Below are 16,089 nucleotides of genomic sequence, written 5' to 3'. Positions count from 1 at the left end.
CTGTTTATAAGAAAAATGTTTTCTAATATGAATGAATCACTGAAAACTGAACATTTTACTAGGAAAATATTGTTTCTCCTGAATTTGTTAATGAACAATATAAATAGTGTGTTGTGCTTTGACAACCATACAGTAAATGCAGATTGTGTGAATTTCACGTAACACACTGGTTATTTAACTTCAATTTGACTTCAATAAAATATTAGTAAGTACAGTATACATACTCCCAGCAGAGGAACTTTTGTATACACTTCTGTACAGTCTCTTACATAAAAAGAAAGTTTTAGCCAATTGTAATCTTTTAAAATGTGGTGGGATCGTGTGCTGGGTTCTCAGTGGGTCTGTGGCACCAGCCAAGATGAAAATAATATATCAAAGTCATATTAAATTCTGATTCATTCTCCTTTTTCCAGCTGGCATGGGGAGTATCAATCTTCTCAGTGCTTTGTTGATAATACAGACTGGAGCCATGAGGGGGGGAGATCAAAACCCTACCTGTTCATGGACAGTGCTCAAGGTTAGTGAGAAGGAGAAGACACTTTGAAATTATTCATGTACAGTATATTTTTTAGAACACACAGCCTTTACTGATGTTACATTCAGTAGACATTTTCTTTGTGTATAAGACATAAAATGTTCTGCTGATTATACCAAAGACTCTTTGTAAATGTGACTTATGTATTAGTATTGTAATATGTCAGCCAAACACTGTCTGAGATCCTACTTTGATGATATTGTATAATCATATGGTGGGGATTCTGGGAAGACAAAGACTGTTTTGCAAAAATAATTTGCACATTAAAAAAACAAAATAACATTTTCTTCATTAAAAAAATGTGACAGACACAACTGGGACACATCAAAGTTTTCTGCAAATACAATTTGGGTACTTAGTTAATTAATACTTTGAACGTTACAGTGCCACAATAGCAACGGCTGGAGAGAAGTAGATCAAAGAAGTGTGTGGTTGCTTGGAAAGCTTCTATTCTGTGCAAGCATCGGAGAAATTGGATTAGGATTTATGTCATAGCAGTTTTGATATTCGTCTATTTCACATATGAAAAGTACATGAGAGCAACTCAATTTAGACTGGCTGAGTGATAGCGAGATTGATTTAATTAAAAAAAGAAATGGACTCTGGTGCATATCACTGCGCTACTCGTTTTCCTAATTGACTAAGCTCAGGAGCCCGGCCACAAATGGTCCAGTGACGCAGGTACATCACCCCCTCAGACCTCACAAAGAGCACCGTGTCATGCCCCAACAAACGGCCTCAGGGCCCAACCACTTAGACTACTACATTGCCCGAGAGAAAATCAGTAATTGGCATAATTTTTCATGAGCTCAACTGTAAAGGTGAAATAAATGACACTGTTCAATAATGCATTATATGCATCTATAATTGACTATGACTTTTTTTTCTATGGGATATCTTAAATATCTTAAAGAAGGTAAGAAGGAAAAAAGCTGTTTAATTTTAATATTTCTGTTTCAGGGCCAGAAGAAGAGTTGGAATGCAAAAATACCAACCGTATAAACATTGGTGGGGAGTACACATGACTCTGGGTCATGTGTAACAAGTAACTACGTTTCTTCTTCCATTTATTCTTTTTAAGATGTATGCTGTTTTGTTTTTGGGCTTTATTGTCATAATTTTGGTTGGTATACTTTTAGGTTAGCATATTTTAAAATTGCACCCACTACCATTAGTGTAGAGATACTACATTATTTGTCTTTTGCACTACTGCCATTTGCAGTGTGCATACAGTTGCAGCAACTGCATAATGGACATTGGGTTATTTACACAGTTTTTTAGCTCAGTTTTGTCTCCACCAACTCCTGCGGGAACTATCCAGCTCTTTAGCTGCTAAATGCTTGCAAAGTTGCGAACTTTGTCTGTTAATCGTTGGTACAGTAAGTTTTTGCCTGTTGCAGCTGAAAACAACACTGATGAGAGCAATGAAAGTGAACCAAAACAGTAAAGTTGTGGGGCAGAAAACCAAAACAATCAGGTACAAGATGCAAAAAGACCTATAATGACTTACAGTTGCTGATCATTTTCTGTGGGTTCATCACTGGTGACCCCTTCACATTATATACAGAAATATTGAGTAAAGCAACCTTTTCTAGTATTTCATTTGAAACATAATTTATCAGTCTTGTCTATCCACATAGAATAGGACAGTGTGGTACTACTTCTGAGCTTTTAACTATTGAGCCTTGGATGAGCGTGTTTGCTACATATTTATACAGTAAACACATTCGTGGTTCAAGGTTGACTAGTTCAAGAAAGACAGTGCCTTGCTTAATAGCACTTCGACATCTGCATTGGGGTTTCTAAAGACATTACAATAATCCAACGGCCAATAATATATTTTACTTTTTGTAGATGCCAGGACTCTTTAACAATTGTGCCGATCTGCATTAGAATCTTAGGCTTTACATCATCTGAACTGAATGCTGCATTACAACTGTACAGTACTGTAAATACATACTGTAACTGCTGGGTATTTATGAACTTTTAAACAGAATGATTACTTAAGCCTGAGCAGACTCATTTATGTCATTTGGACCAGAATAAGGCAAAAGTATATCTGTTGTTTGTTTTAAAATATTAAGAGACTAATTATTATTTGAGAAGAAAAATCTGGTGTGAACTCCTAAATTGAGCTGTTTTTCACAATATTTACACTGATTTATTATTTAAAATGTGATTTTGGAAAGCAGCCGCAATAGCGTTCTCACAGAGTTACTGTACATGACAAACAACACCTATGGTTCAGCATCATCACAGGACTGTGATCCTTCACACAACAGAGCTGATTAGTTGACAGGGTGTAACCAACCATGACAGTGTGCTTTCAGAGCCACTGGGGCGCTTCATTTAAGTAAACGTGCAATCAATGCCGATGGGAGCGAAAAGCAGGTAAAGATGAATTCACTAACTGGCTCTTTGCAGAATCACAACAACAAAGATGTTGCCACAAAAATCACATTTTCAATGTTGTATTCACAGCCATATGTTTTGGGGAAACTACTACTAGAACACCTGATCAAAGCATGTAAAAGTCACATTGGTGTGATTTTCACCATCTCATGTACCTGCAGCATTTAGTGACAACATGGGAAACAAGTGACAACCTATTAACTCTCATTCCATAGTTACATATTCTATCTTTCATGCAGCCACTGACTTATTTCATGAACTCTCTTTGACAGAAGAGAGAACCGCGGAGAGCAAACAAGAAGAAGCAAAGAGAGAATCAGAGAGACAGTGGGATTGCTTCAGCTTCCCATATGTCAGAGGGCACTTGCATCTTTTGAGCAAGCAGAGCCATTGTCTGAGTTATCATAGCCGCCACGGTAGGTGGACTCAGCAATGCATGGCAGCGTGGCACCGGGTGCTTCACAGTGACAATGTGACAGCAGGAACCCTGGGTAATTAAAGCAACTCTCTGCTCTGTGCCCCCAGGGCAAGTCTGCCTGGGATGTGGAGATCATACCTGGCTCATACCTCACATTCAAGACTCACAGTAGCCACAGCAATTTTCCAACTTAACACATTCCTATTCCTACTTAGTGGATTTGTGGATAGCAGCATTGGTATGATATAAAGCATCTGATCAAGCTGTGTTAACAGCAGCTAAAAATAGGACTTTGACCTGTGCATGACCCAAATTTGAAATACAGTGTACAGGTATTTTCTTTTTCATTTAAATTAATTAAATAATTTAAAAATCCTATTTTTACCAAAGTTAATTCCTCTTAAAGGCCATTATATGTCAGCTAGACGTTCTGAGACAGGCAGACAACAACCCTTCCGGGCCAGGCAGTCCAGTATGAGTAAGCATACCCACTGATCTGATCTGCCCAGAGGCAATACACCATGCACAGAAGTTAAATGACTGTCTTCCAATTTGCTCTCATGAATATTAAGCAGTGCTGTGACAGTAGAAAGGGTTGGCTGTATGCAAGCTGCTGATCCACACCGACAGATCTGTCCTCTAATGTCTATGAGGGGCGGGCAACGCTAAAACGAGGCCCCCACAGCAGATGAGCCTCCTTCTCCCTGATCTATTTTCACGTCTTAAATGGGCCAGAGTGGCTGCCTGTCTCATCAAGGGGAGGCCAGAGACCCTGGACTGTTTCTCACTTCAGTAAAACTGAGCAATAAAGACAGTGATGTCTAAATTATGCTAGTGCTGCTGATGATGAGTGCATGAGAGAGGATCTGATGAGGGATTATATTGTACTATAGCAGCTCCCTCTGCTGCTGCTGATGATGATTAATAAAAACGTCCACTAATACAAATCTAATATTTCTATATGATGTAACCAGCACACTAGAAAGTGTAGGGAAACCTGAGGAAAACTCATGTCTGTAATAAAGTAAGTAAAACAAAGATTACATTCGAAGTGTCACTTAGATTCAGTTTCATTGTATGTTTACTATGAATTTGGACCTAAAAACGTACCTACTGATCTACAGCAGCCTTTGCAATTAGAAGGAACTTACACAGTTTTTAAGATTTCAACACCTGCAATCATACCTATGAATTAAAATAATTTTCTCATTTTACCAAGAACTGAGGAGAGCAGCACTGTGGTGTTGCCTCTCCCCAACCTAATTAACAAGAATGAAAACTGTATTTATAGAAAACTAATGCTAATCCTTCTGACAAACAGCATGAATATATTTATAAATATTTGTTTACGGTAGATTTATTCTTGTGAGGTGCATCACTGGTGGTAACACAGAGACAGCCAAAAAGAAAAGCAGTAGCTTTAAAATGTGTCTGATATATGTATGGTGGAGATCACAACAATCTTAAAGATTATCACAATAAAATGATTTGGAATAATCGAGAATATTGAAGGTAAAGTGGTTAAGTAACCATATAAGACAACATAAATGTATTGCCATGGCATAATTCCACTAACAGAAAATCACAATAATACAGAATCATCACACAACCCACGCTTTGCATACTGCTGAACACATAGTAAATGAATGGATGGAGTTCTCTATATGATTTAATAACAATGTCCAGCGTTCATGTGCTTATTTATGCAGCATAAACACATTTCAACAAATACTACCTGTTAATGAGTTATCTTGTTCTCAAACTTTTGTCATGGCTATGATTCAAGCTCAGTTTTGCTGTGGGCCGCGTCAGTAATGCAGTAGTTTATGTCATTATGACATATGCTATATTTTGGATGACAAGTATAGTTTGGCCAATGCATCAGAATCTTCTATGCTTTAAGATTCTCCTTGTAATTTACTATTATACTTAAACATGGCTCATTGAGACTTGAGTGGATATAATCGAATCCCCTCTAAACTAATCTAATGGATGCATACACGGCCTCTCTTGATAACACGATTAAGCAGCAGCATTCTTATTGCACAGATGCCTGTTCGCAGAGGCCTTACCTCAGTTAAACAAGTAGACATGGCACATACTGGACCACCCTCATTATGTCACCTAACATTTAGGTTAGGGGCCTTCAAAAGAGTTGCTGATGATGGTGTCTTAACATGGCCGCTGTCCACCTGCATGCCAGCTAAGGTACCGCAATGTCCATGGAGGTTTCAATGTACACAAGCTGTGACGAGAGGCTGCTGAAGAGAATGATGTGACACTGATGGCCTTTGGCCCTGAAGGATCTTATTTCACTTGTGTTACCTGAATCTGTTAGCTAGCCATGGCACAACATTCCTTTGTGGAATGGTGGCAAAAAGAACTTTTTCACTTAAAGTTCTGCATTTATATCCCTATTCTTATATATTTTGAATTATTAAGTGGTGACTCAATTTGTCACCGTGTGCTGAATTTTATTTTTCTGCATGCTTACAGGCCAAAGTCCACGAAATTAAGATTTGCCTCAATCTACTTTATATGTTGTGGTAGCTATTAGCTTTGAGGGAAATGTAATTGCTGCTAGGATTATATCCTGTGGCAACATTTATTCAAGTAGAGGAAGTGCTAAGTTTGAATACTGTATGGTTGGGGAGGATGATGGCCCTACAAAATGCAGGATTTTGACACCAAGCTTGGGGTTTAAGTCCAATGTGGTTCAGTCTGGACTTTTTCAATATTTAACCAAGAAATGATCTTTCCCTAACATTAACCAAGTGTTGTGAGTGACAAAACACAACCATAACAACCGTTAATCATGCTTTAGTCACTGCAAGCAGATGTTGTTTCGCTAGAGCGGATATTGTAGGAAAAACAAATTAAATATGTTGTCAGTGAATATTTACAGATACGTTCAGTATGAACATTTAGGGACTTTCCAGATACCTTAATTGAAACTGCTGGATTGAAATAATAGTCCAGGTAGCATTTGCTGTTGCAAATGAGTAGTGTATATGAACGTAATTTGATGACAGGGCTGCTATTAGGTATTACTATTAGGTATTACTGTGACTTTAGGATAATATCCCTGTAGTTTTAGCTGTTTGATATCAAAATGACAGCTTGCTCTTTGGTTGGTTGTAAATATTGTATATTCCAAATAAAATGTTCTTGTATCCAGTTTTTCTTTTTGTAATTTCTCTTACATGTGCCATTTGTTTGATTTGAACTACCAGTGCAAGTCTGTTTTTTCTAGCTTTTTTTTCACTGGAGTTTTGACTTTATTTTCAAAATGCTGTACAAATATGCTGCACTTACTACTAATGTTGTACAGGTAATAATGTCATGGCCATGGCAACCCTTTGAAGATATTCCGCCATCCCTGTTTTGTCCAGGAGACGTCTGTGACCAGCAGCTGGTGGAGTGTGTTAATGTTGATGTCACAGCAGCTGGCTGCTCTCATCCTGTTAGCTCTGCTTGCCATTATCAGGCCCCACACACACACACACACCTCCTCCTCCTCCTCCTTTAAAGCTGCTGCTGCGTGCCATGCTCATTTTAATACTCCAGACTCATTTGACCGTCTTTATGGACTTATCATATTAAACATTTATCGCAGCCATTTCCCTAAACCAAGCATGTTTATTCAACACTTAGGGGACCACAGCACGGCTCCTTTCACCACCACCCCCCCCCCTTCCCCACTCCCGCCAAACAAACACACACACACACACACACACACACACACACACACACACACACTCCCTCATCCCCCAGCTTGCTTTATTAGAACCCTCCTTCTCTATGTGCCACTGCCTGAATTAAAAGGTATTTTTGTACAATTTCTTCCCTCTCCTCCTCCTCACCTCTCCGGTCATCCTTTCCCTCAGTGGCTAGGACACCGGGGGACCTGTATGAAGCCAGGCAGCCGAGCAGACATAAATGTATTCTGAGCATTTAGTACTTTGGATGAATTGAGTTTAAATTTAATCATCTGATCAAACACTAATTACCATAATCACTTGTGGGGATGGATGGTCTGGATTGAGAGACACAGAGTGACACATAATAGACCTCATCCTGGCAACACTGTACGGGGTCATTTAGCAACATGTAAACAGCTACATGCTTCCAGGGACCCATGCGGGACTCTGTCCAAATTACCTCCCTTTGTACGAACAATCCATCCAATTCTCTATTTCCTTCAACAGCGCAGCCACTGCAAAATGATCTATTCACTGCTAGGCTACCTTCAATCAAATGCACTGCTGCCAGACCCTGCGCCCGCTTATTTGATCTTGGACAAGATGGCTTACTGCAGCATCACACCGTGGTCTGAGCAGAAGAGGTCTGGGAATTCTAGGAATACCACAAAGTGCTAAGATTATTGACAATGCACTCAGTCTCACACCGGGCTGGGGGATCGATGAGTGGCTAGAAGGACATAAATCAGACTCCTGTGGCTCCACTCCATGTCACACCCTAACCCACCCACCCAGATCCCCAATTAAATGCCAAACACAGGGCGAGCATGCATGCATACAAGAACACACACTCTGTAAACCCCGCAATTCCCCACATATATATAGGTACTTGAATGTAAACACCCGCAAATACACATTAAAGCAACCACTTTACACACACATGCACACGCTCTCACACACCTTACCTCAACTCCAACAAGATGACAGTGCTTTAAAAATGGCTGGCTAAAAATAACCGCCACAAACTTGGTCTTAAATCTTAGCATCTGTGCCAGGTTTAAAAATAAAGAGCAGTGTCGAGAAACCAAGCTGGACCCATTTGTCTTACTGTCACTCTGTCTATCCAGCTTTGCCTCCTCTGTTATCCCTTAGCCTACTTTAATATTCAGACTGTGGAGCATCAGAAACATGGTGAAATATCTCCTGTTGAATAATCTGGTTGAGATGTGGATGTGAAATCCAGCAAAGATGCAATGGTTAGGAAACTGCAGAGAGGTCGAAGAGACATGCTGTGTGATTTTTGTTTAAGGTCGCCATATATAAGAGAAGTCCATGAAATATGAGAGGAAGAAAAAGAAAGAGACAGAGCGGTCAACATGTTAGTGAGCCACAATACATCAGACACATGTATCATGCCCAGGCCAGAGTCACAGGGATCAATTCAGCCTTGGGCCTCGGAGTGTGTCGAATTAAAAGCCTGGCCCTGGTATGTGGAGGACTGGATTAAGAGGCAGTATTTATGAGGTCCTGTGTGAATGTTTGTCTTGGTAGGTGATGGATAGCAAACTCATCACACCTCCGCCACCTGTCTTCCACAATGAAAAAAAGCTCTGGCGGGGAGCTCAACACAAGGACTGGGGCCTAGTGTGCAGTGTACAACACATACTAGCAGAGGGTACACTGCATGGACTACAGGATCTTGTGTGCATGTACAACCTCTATTTGGTTAAAGTTGGGGAAAGCTTGTTGCATCCTTTAAAGGAGACATATCATGTTCATTTTCAGGTTCACACTTGTATTTTGGGTTTCTACTACAACATGGAACATGGTTACATACTTTAATGTTCAAAAAACACATTATTTTTGTCATACTGTCTGTTTGGATATTATATTTCACCCTCTGTCTGAAACGCTCAATTTTAGTGCCTGTCTCTTTAAGTCCCCTTTCTGAAAAGCCGACTCTGCTCTGATTGGCTTGCAAGAAAAATATGGTGCACCTTTGCAAAGGCATCTTTGCACTCCAGATACCCAAATGTACTGTATATGCACTGAAAAAGTGAATTTTCATGATGTGTCTCCTTTAAGTCACTATTGACTTATCAACATTTAACCAAGACCACAATCTTTCTCATACCCTAACCAAATGCTGTGATCGTATCTGTAATCACAATTTACTTATTATGAGTATGTGTTGTTGGAAAACATAAGGCATATTGTGAGTGAATGATTTGCAGATATGTTAAGAATCAACGTTTTATGATTTGGCAGATATGTTAATTAACAATGTTTCCTCGTGCTGAGGCAATACGTTTCTAATGCCGCATATTTAAAGGATTTTCTTATTCAGCAGATATACAAAATAAATTAATGACTTGAACTTTGAAGTGAATCCATCACCACTCTAAGCAATGCCACGAAGGACTGTCCTATTAATTTAGGTATTTATAAACCCCCTATATTTTGTGTATGTCAATCATATTCCTTTTGGTTACTTTACCGATGCACCGGCAGATAGGGCTCTGATGATTTGGCCTCTTTGGAGCTCTGTGACTTGTTGATTTGAAAATTCACATATCAAAGCTGTTAGTGTCTTTTTTAGATGACTAGCTATCCCTTTAATATCTCTGGATGTACACACTGTCTCAGTGAAGATCGAATTTGTATTATCTCACAATACAGTACGTATTGATAACATGCTGAAGCTTTGTAATTATGTATTGTCAATACAGACCTTATTTGGTTGGCCACAATCTTGATATTGTTACAGTTAGAACAAAATAATTCTAAACTTCTACACTCTTTTTCCTAAAATCTTGAAACTAAAACTCAAAATAGAATCTCTCTTGCATAGGAGAGCAGAAGTGCCTCTTTCTTGACTTTGCTTTTACACTGGTTCCTCAGCTACAGTACCTGTGCAGTGCAGCACAGTAATATAACATGTCACTTTGACAGGTGCTGAGTGAATTAAAAACATCCTCTCTACTGAGAACCCTGTCTGAGTGGGAAACCCCCGCCAGATGTACTACATGTACAACCTCACTTTGCACGCATGATCAAACACCTACATCTGGGTGCTGAGGGCTTTTCTGCTCTTCCCTGCAGATGCTAAATGATATCGTTAACATTTTAATGCAAGAGACATTTACATGTGGGCTTGCGCAATTACACCTCTGATTCAGTGCTATCCAGACAGACACAGTGTGATCGGTAATTAGATTTTACATTGGGTGGAACGCAGCACACACACACACACACACACACACACACACACACACACACACACACACACCAGTCGCCAAAGCTTGCTCCTAATTAGAGAGCTAGACAGGCTCGAGGAGGTACGGTACAGTAGAGTAGCCCTCATTATACAGCTGGGATGTATGAACTAGGAGATATCTATTATGATCACACATCAGGGTATCCATTACCCAACATTAGCAGCCCTTTCAACTGGAATCACACACTGAGTTCAAAATGTAACCCAACAAACCCTCTTATAACTCACACAAGTGAGCAAGAGTTAAGTGGGTTTGTAAACTTAATTTAGCCTATTAGATATTCATATCAGAGTAAGACTGCACAGGATGATCTATCACTTGACTGTACACTACGTGTTTTCAAGGGGTAATTTAATTTCATGAGCTGTGATACCGCTTCTGCAACCAAACCCTAATTGGTAATTAGTAAACAGACTAATGGCTGTGAGTGCAGCGTACGCCTGGTCAGGTTTCACTCCATTGCCTTACGGGGCCTGTGAATGACCACTGTGGCCGCACTGGGAGGCCGCTGATCTTTGGACATCTATACACAGGATTGAGAATCACCTCACAGCTCCAACAAATGGGGCTCTCATCAGTGCGCTGCCTTCATTGCCTTCATGTAGATTTATTGCCATGCAAAAATCCGGTTCCCCAATTCTACTCGCAGCCAAGTTCAATCTATCTATCCATCCCGGTCCCTGTAGCATTTTCAACCAGTGTTTCAGGTTGCTAATAATGTAGGGTCATGTAAAATTGGCAGGCTAACTGATGTTGGCAGCTATTTACTATACTGTAAGCTACACTGTGCTAGACGCTTTGGAAGAGCTTCCTTATTTCAAAGTGGATCTGCCTTTACCCCGAGAAATGTCACAGCTAATTGAGATCAAAATTTGATTGCGTGATCCCCTGACCTCTGCGTAAATGTTCATTTTATTGAAGATGTACGAGATAAGCCCTTTTAAGTCACGAGCATCAGGTTAACCCGCGTGTATGTCTACAAATCACTGCAGTCTTTGTGGGGAGTGTGCGAGAAGCCTTGTCTCGTTATATATTTGCAATGAGAATTTGAATAGGCCAGTTTAGCTTGCTGTGGTTTTGCCTAGAGGCAGCTTTCAGGGAGATATATTTAATATGTTTTCTCTCCTGTACTTGATGACTGAATTTATAGATTCTACTTTGATAGGCATTTTTTTTCATAGAATACAAAAAATAAATGTGCCTGTTGGCTGTTCAACATGTCATATTTAACATTTTTAATTGAAATGTTGAATGAATCTGTGGTTGGCTACCTTTTGATGTAACTTGCAATGATTTCCATGATGAATGCAATGTAAACCTGCCATTTTGTAAATATTGTGTAGGTGTGTATCTACTGTATTTTCTTTTTCAATTGGTTGCTAAATTCAGTAAGATAACGTAAGTACAGCAAAATGGCCACAATGCAATGTGGAAAAGCCATTTGGCCACTTATCACCTATGGATGGACACAATGATGTAACAGGATGCGATTAGCTCCTAATGAAGTACTTCTGGGTCAACTCAGCTTTTGACATGAGCCAGACTCCTAATTCCATGTCCAAAATCCTCCCTATATAGTCCACTATTTCCTGGGTCTGCCATTTTGTAGTGGTATCCGAGTTGTCTTAGAACATAAGTGGACAAAAACCATACAATGCAGTAAGTGATGAACGAGAACCAGACACTAACCAACAACCAGCATAGATTCTGAATGATCAGAATAAGGTTTGATGTTATTTTATTTTGCCACCAGACAACAACACACCATATAGTTTTCTACCCCCATATAGAGTGAATAAGTGAACGCTTTCGGACGCAGCCCCTGACACCCATTAGGAGGTTACCATAGAGACAGGCCAGCGAGCATATGATAGGCCTAACTCTGAAACAGCAAGAATTGTCTAGAATCCAATCGCTGTGCTGGTTTCTATCTACAAGGTCATTCATTCTTCTGACAACGCCTGCTCAGCTGACGAACACCTCATTTTCATGATAATCAACAAAACATCCAACAGGCAGAGGACAAAGTCGTATAGCTATGCTCCTGTAAAGGGATAGAGAAACCAAATCAAATGACAAGGCAAGAGCAAGTGATAAAAATTCCATGATTGCGGCGTGAATGACGAACACAAAAAGTGTAATGTCTACACTCAACGCCGTCTTACTGCTTAATCCCTATCAGTTGTTTGCCACAGGCCTCCTCAATAATCCCTTATGCAATAAACGGACACAATCTTGCATAGCAGTTGATCTAATGTCAGAGTCAGATGATTATGATTAATGAGGATTCCTTATTGTTCCTTTATGAGTTTCAGCACAAGCTGGGCTAAGGGAGATACCATTTTATATAGAGTCAGTGTCAATAAATGGCACCGACTGAGGGTTGCCTCGGCACTAAACAAGCGACGACACAGAAACAAAAATCCATTTCGAAGCCTTATTTTATCATCCCAGCCAGAAGGGAAAATCCTTTTTGTGGACACGCCATATCATATCACAGCCCCTCGATGTGGTTAAATGAATTTATATCTGTAAATCCCCAAATTTTTGCTTTGTGAACTCAGATTTTCTTGACCCTTTAATACAAATGCAGCCAACCGCAGGCTTGATTTTGTTTTAATGTGTGAACAATCCTTATCTTGTCACCCTAATGTGTTTTCTCACAGACATGTTTCCATTTTCTTTCTTTCTACCTCTCCTTCTTCGACTCCACCTTTTTTTCTTCCCCTGTTTTCGTACACACCCAGTCAGCCATAATCCCTCCCTGTAGAACGGGCTCTAGCCAATAAGTGAATGCAATAAACGGTATCAATTTTCTGCTGTGTATTATAGATACACTATATGAGCACACAAATATGCCTGCATGGTGTCAGGTGCATGCATGTGTGCGCTGGTAAACATGCACTCACGCAAACACACATGTGCAAGAAAACAGACAAGACGCACAACCAAATCTGGTTGTTTGAATACAGTAATTGAATGGAGAATGAGAATTTCAGCTATTTGAATGGAACATTTATTTTACTTTTTTTGTGTGTTTGTGAACTTGTGTAAAAATTGTGACCTCTTTGGAATGTGTCTTATCAACAACATTACACTTTTTTTATTACTAACATGAACAATTTGTACCAATTGTGCTAATTTTCTCTAAACAAACTAAATGTAAAGGTAAATAACATAAAGCCGTGTTCAAGTTAGTGACAAAATTGAAAGTAGAGATGTTGGAAACATTCTGACCGAGCCATAAACAAAATTCAATATTTTACATCCAATAGGTTCAAAATGAAAATATGGATTACTGATTCTGAAATATGTGTGTAAATTGACCATTTTAATGCATTATATTCATTTAGGCCACTTTAAACTTGAAGAATATGTTCACTGTGGGGGAGGGGGAAGGGGTTAAACCAAATGTCCATTATATCAAATACGTCACTTATTACTAAGGGCCACAGTGGAGCAAGGTTGTGACAGAATAAGTATCATATATGCATCAAATAAAAAAAGAAACAAAATCACATTAATTAGATGCAAATTAAAAACAATGTAAACTTGAACCTATAAAATCATATCCAATCAATACAATCAAACCAATTAATTGAATTCCAACCCACAACAAACATCATTTACCCGTTTTATTTCATCTGGCTCAGGATGTATATCTGAAGGCCAGAGCTGTGTCTAATGGTTTGGAGAGCTTGAAGGATTTAAAACGCAATTCAAGCCTCGCCCGTCTCTCTCCCTCTATCAAGGGTGTCAGCCTTTTGACAACCATATAAAATCCATTTCATGTGGGTCACAGGTGACCTCCATCCTCCCTCTCCAGTCACTTAGCTGTCTGCTGGTGATTTGCCTTCTGCAATAGGTAATGAGCACTAATAAAAAAAAAGATGAGCCGGTGAAACTTACCATTCAAGATGCTCTGGAAAAAGATAAAAGCCAATATCCACATGCCCTGCTCCGTTCAATCCCCCCAAGCTATGCTTTCTCTTCTTCCACCGACCGGTGCCTCCCTGGGTTTCTCTTCTGTGCGCTTGGGGTAAGGTTAAACATTTGCCACTGTCTTTATGCAAACAGTTCCAAGTCTCTACTTTTAATATCTCCTTCCTACTTTTTCGTTACACTGATTTTTTTCTGAGTCCTGTCTTTGCGCTTGGAACATAAATGCGCCTGTGATTGTCTTGGGGAGAGCTGTGCTCAGACTCTCCTCCTCTGCTCCGCGTCTTGCTGCTTCTCCCTGTTATTCAAAAGGATGCTGAAGGGGTGAAGCCCAGGTGTGTGTGATGCTGAGTCAGAGCCGGGTACGACCGGATCCTGAAACAAAAATGAATGCAAAAAAAAAAAAAAATGGCTAAACTAAATCTTTTTAAAAAAAGCTCCGATTTCCTAAATGTAAGACTGACTGACGGATCATTCTTAGAGGGAAGGAAATTTAAATTTTAGAAAATAAAAATAACTAAAACAGCAAAGAAGCAAACATGGGGAAGAGGGTGGTAGAATAAGAACGAAAAGCAGTTTTTTTCTGAGACTCCAAAGTCAGATCATCTTCATCGCCTCTGAGCGTCCAGCAAGAGGCGAGCAAGCGCATCTTCCCCGCTGCCGCTCTCTAATCGCACCACACTGACTCTGAGCATTACAGAGAATAACCCTATCCCTGCCCCTGCAGACGCTTTAATTCCTCATTGCCTTAAAGGAGCAGAGGCGGTTACCGGTCGGTCCTGAGGGCAAGGTACTACTGGAGGTGAGAGTGTGAGAGCACACAGTGAGTGGGGCATTTGCATTAAGGAAATGAGCTGCACCTGACGCACCGAGGCACCTAGGATAACATTTTACGCACGGAGATACCGGCTCAAACAGAAAGCGCTGTCTGCTGGTGTGCAGGTGCAGTCAGTCTACCGCACTACATACCAGATCTGGCTTGAATTAAACCAATAGGGTATTTCTCCTACGGATAAGAACAGACGAGAGTTCCCTGAAGGAATGGAAATCAAGGACATCCAATGACGCATGCTTTGTGTTCATTTAAGTACATGAATGAGGCTTTTCTGTTTGATTAAATTTAAATCATACTTTAAAAATGATTGAAGTGGTTTAACAATTGTGTGAATAGAACAAAGAAAATGCAACATTTTGCCAGTGGTTGCAGAAAATCAGAAAATACAGGGTTAAACTAAAGCATCCCCCACCCCAAAGGCGCGCGCACACACACACACACACACACACACACACACACACACACGCACACAAACACTCTATATGCCTCCCTCAACCCCGTAATCCACCACCATCCCTCCATTTTAATGCCTGCCTTGAAGTCAAGGGTGTAGCTGTAGTAGGCAGTGGAAGCCTGTGGGCCTGTCCACAGAACCCGGTTACACTGAATGTGATATAACCAGCAGGGCAGTCTGCATTTCATTCTCTATTCCACATGACAGAATATATTGAAAGTGAAATCCTGTTTATTTACCCCAGGATACTAATATTCTGCTCTTATATCAGAACTGAGGAGAGTATCTTTACAATTCTGAATGTGTATACAATGAAAATAAATAGAAAAAACAATACATGATGTGGGTGTGGATTACATACTCAGTCTGCCCTAATTTTATTCCTGGTGATGTAAATGCTCAGCTCAGGTGTCTATGTCTGTGTGTAGTTGTATATGTTTGTCTAAAAGAAAAAAGAAAACACAGTTTGTCTAATTAGTCTAATCTATGTGGGTTTGGGAAAGATGGCTCTACCTTC

At 39.9% G+C, this 16,089-nt stretch overlaps 1 protein-coding gene across 5 annotated transcripts in view; it reads right to left on the bottom strand.

Moving 5' to 3' along the window:
* Window positions 1-15,224, bottom strand: part of dscamb (Down syndrome cell adhesion molecule b) — a 119,107-nt gene extending 103,883 nt beyond the window's left edge. For 2 of the 5 annotated variants that reach the window (XM_031290845.2, XM_031290846.2), the window contains exon 1: window positions 14,254-15,067. In XM_031290845.2, the coding sequence (XP_031146705.1) occupies window positions 14,254-14,296 (43 nt within the window). In that variant the 5' untranslated portion in view covers window positions 14,297-15,067. Of the gene's footprint in view, window positions 1-14,253 lie in introns of all 5 variants that reach the window. The other 3 variants (XM_031290847.2, XM_036004320.1, XM_036004321.1) reach the window with 3 other exon arrangements.
* Between the last annotated feature and the right edge of the window lie 865 nt (window positions 15,225-16,089).

The sequence above is a fragment of the Sander lucioperca genome, chromosome 8 (genome assembly GCF_008315115.2).
Source record: "Sander lucioperca isolate FBNREF2018 chromosome 8, SLUC_FBN_1.2, whole genome shotgun sequence".
Lineage (NCBI taxonomy): Eukaryota > Metazoa > Chordata > Actinopteri > Perciformes > Percidae > Sander > Sander lucioperca.
The sequence above is the reverse complement of the archived record's forward strand: the minus strand, read 5'-3'. Positions and strand labels throughout refer to the sequence as shown.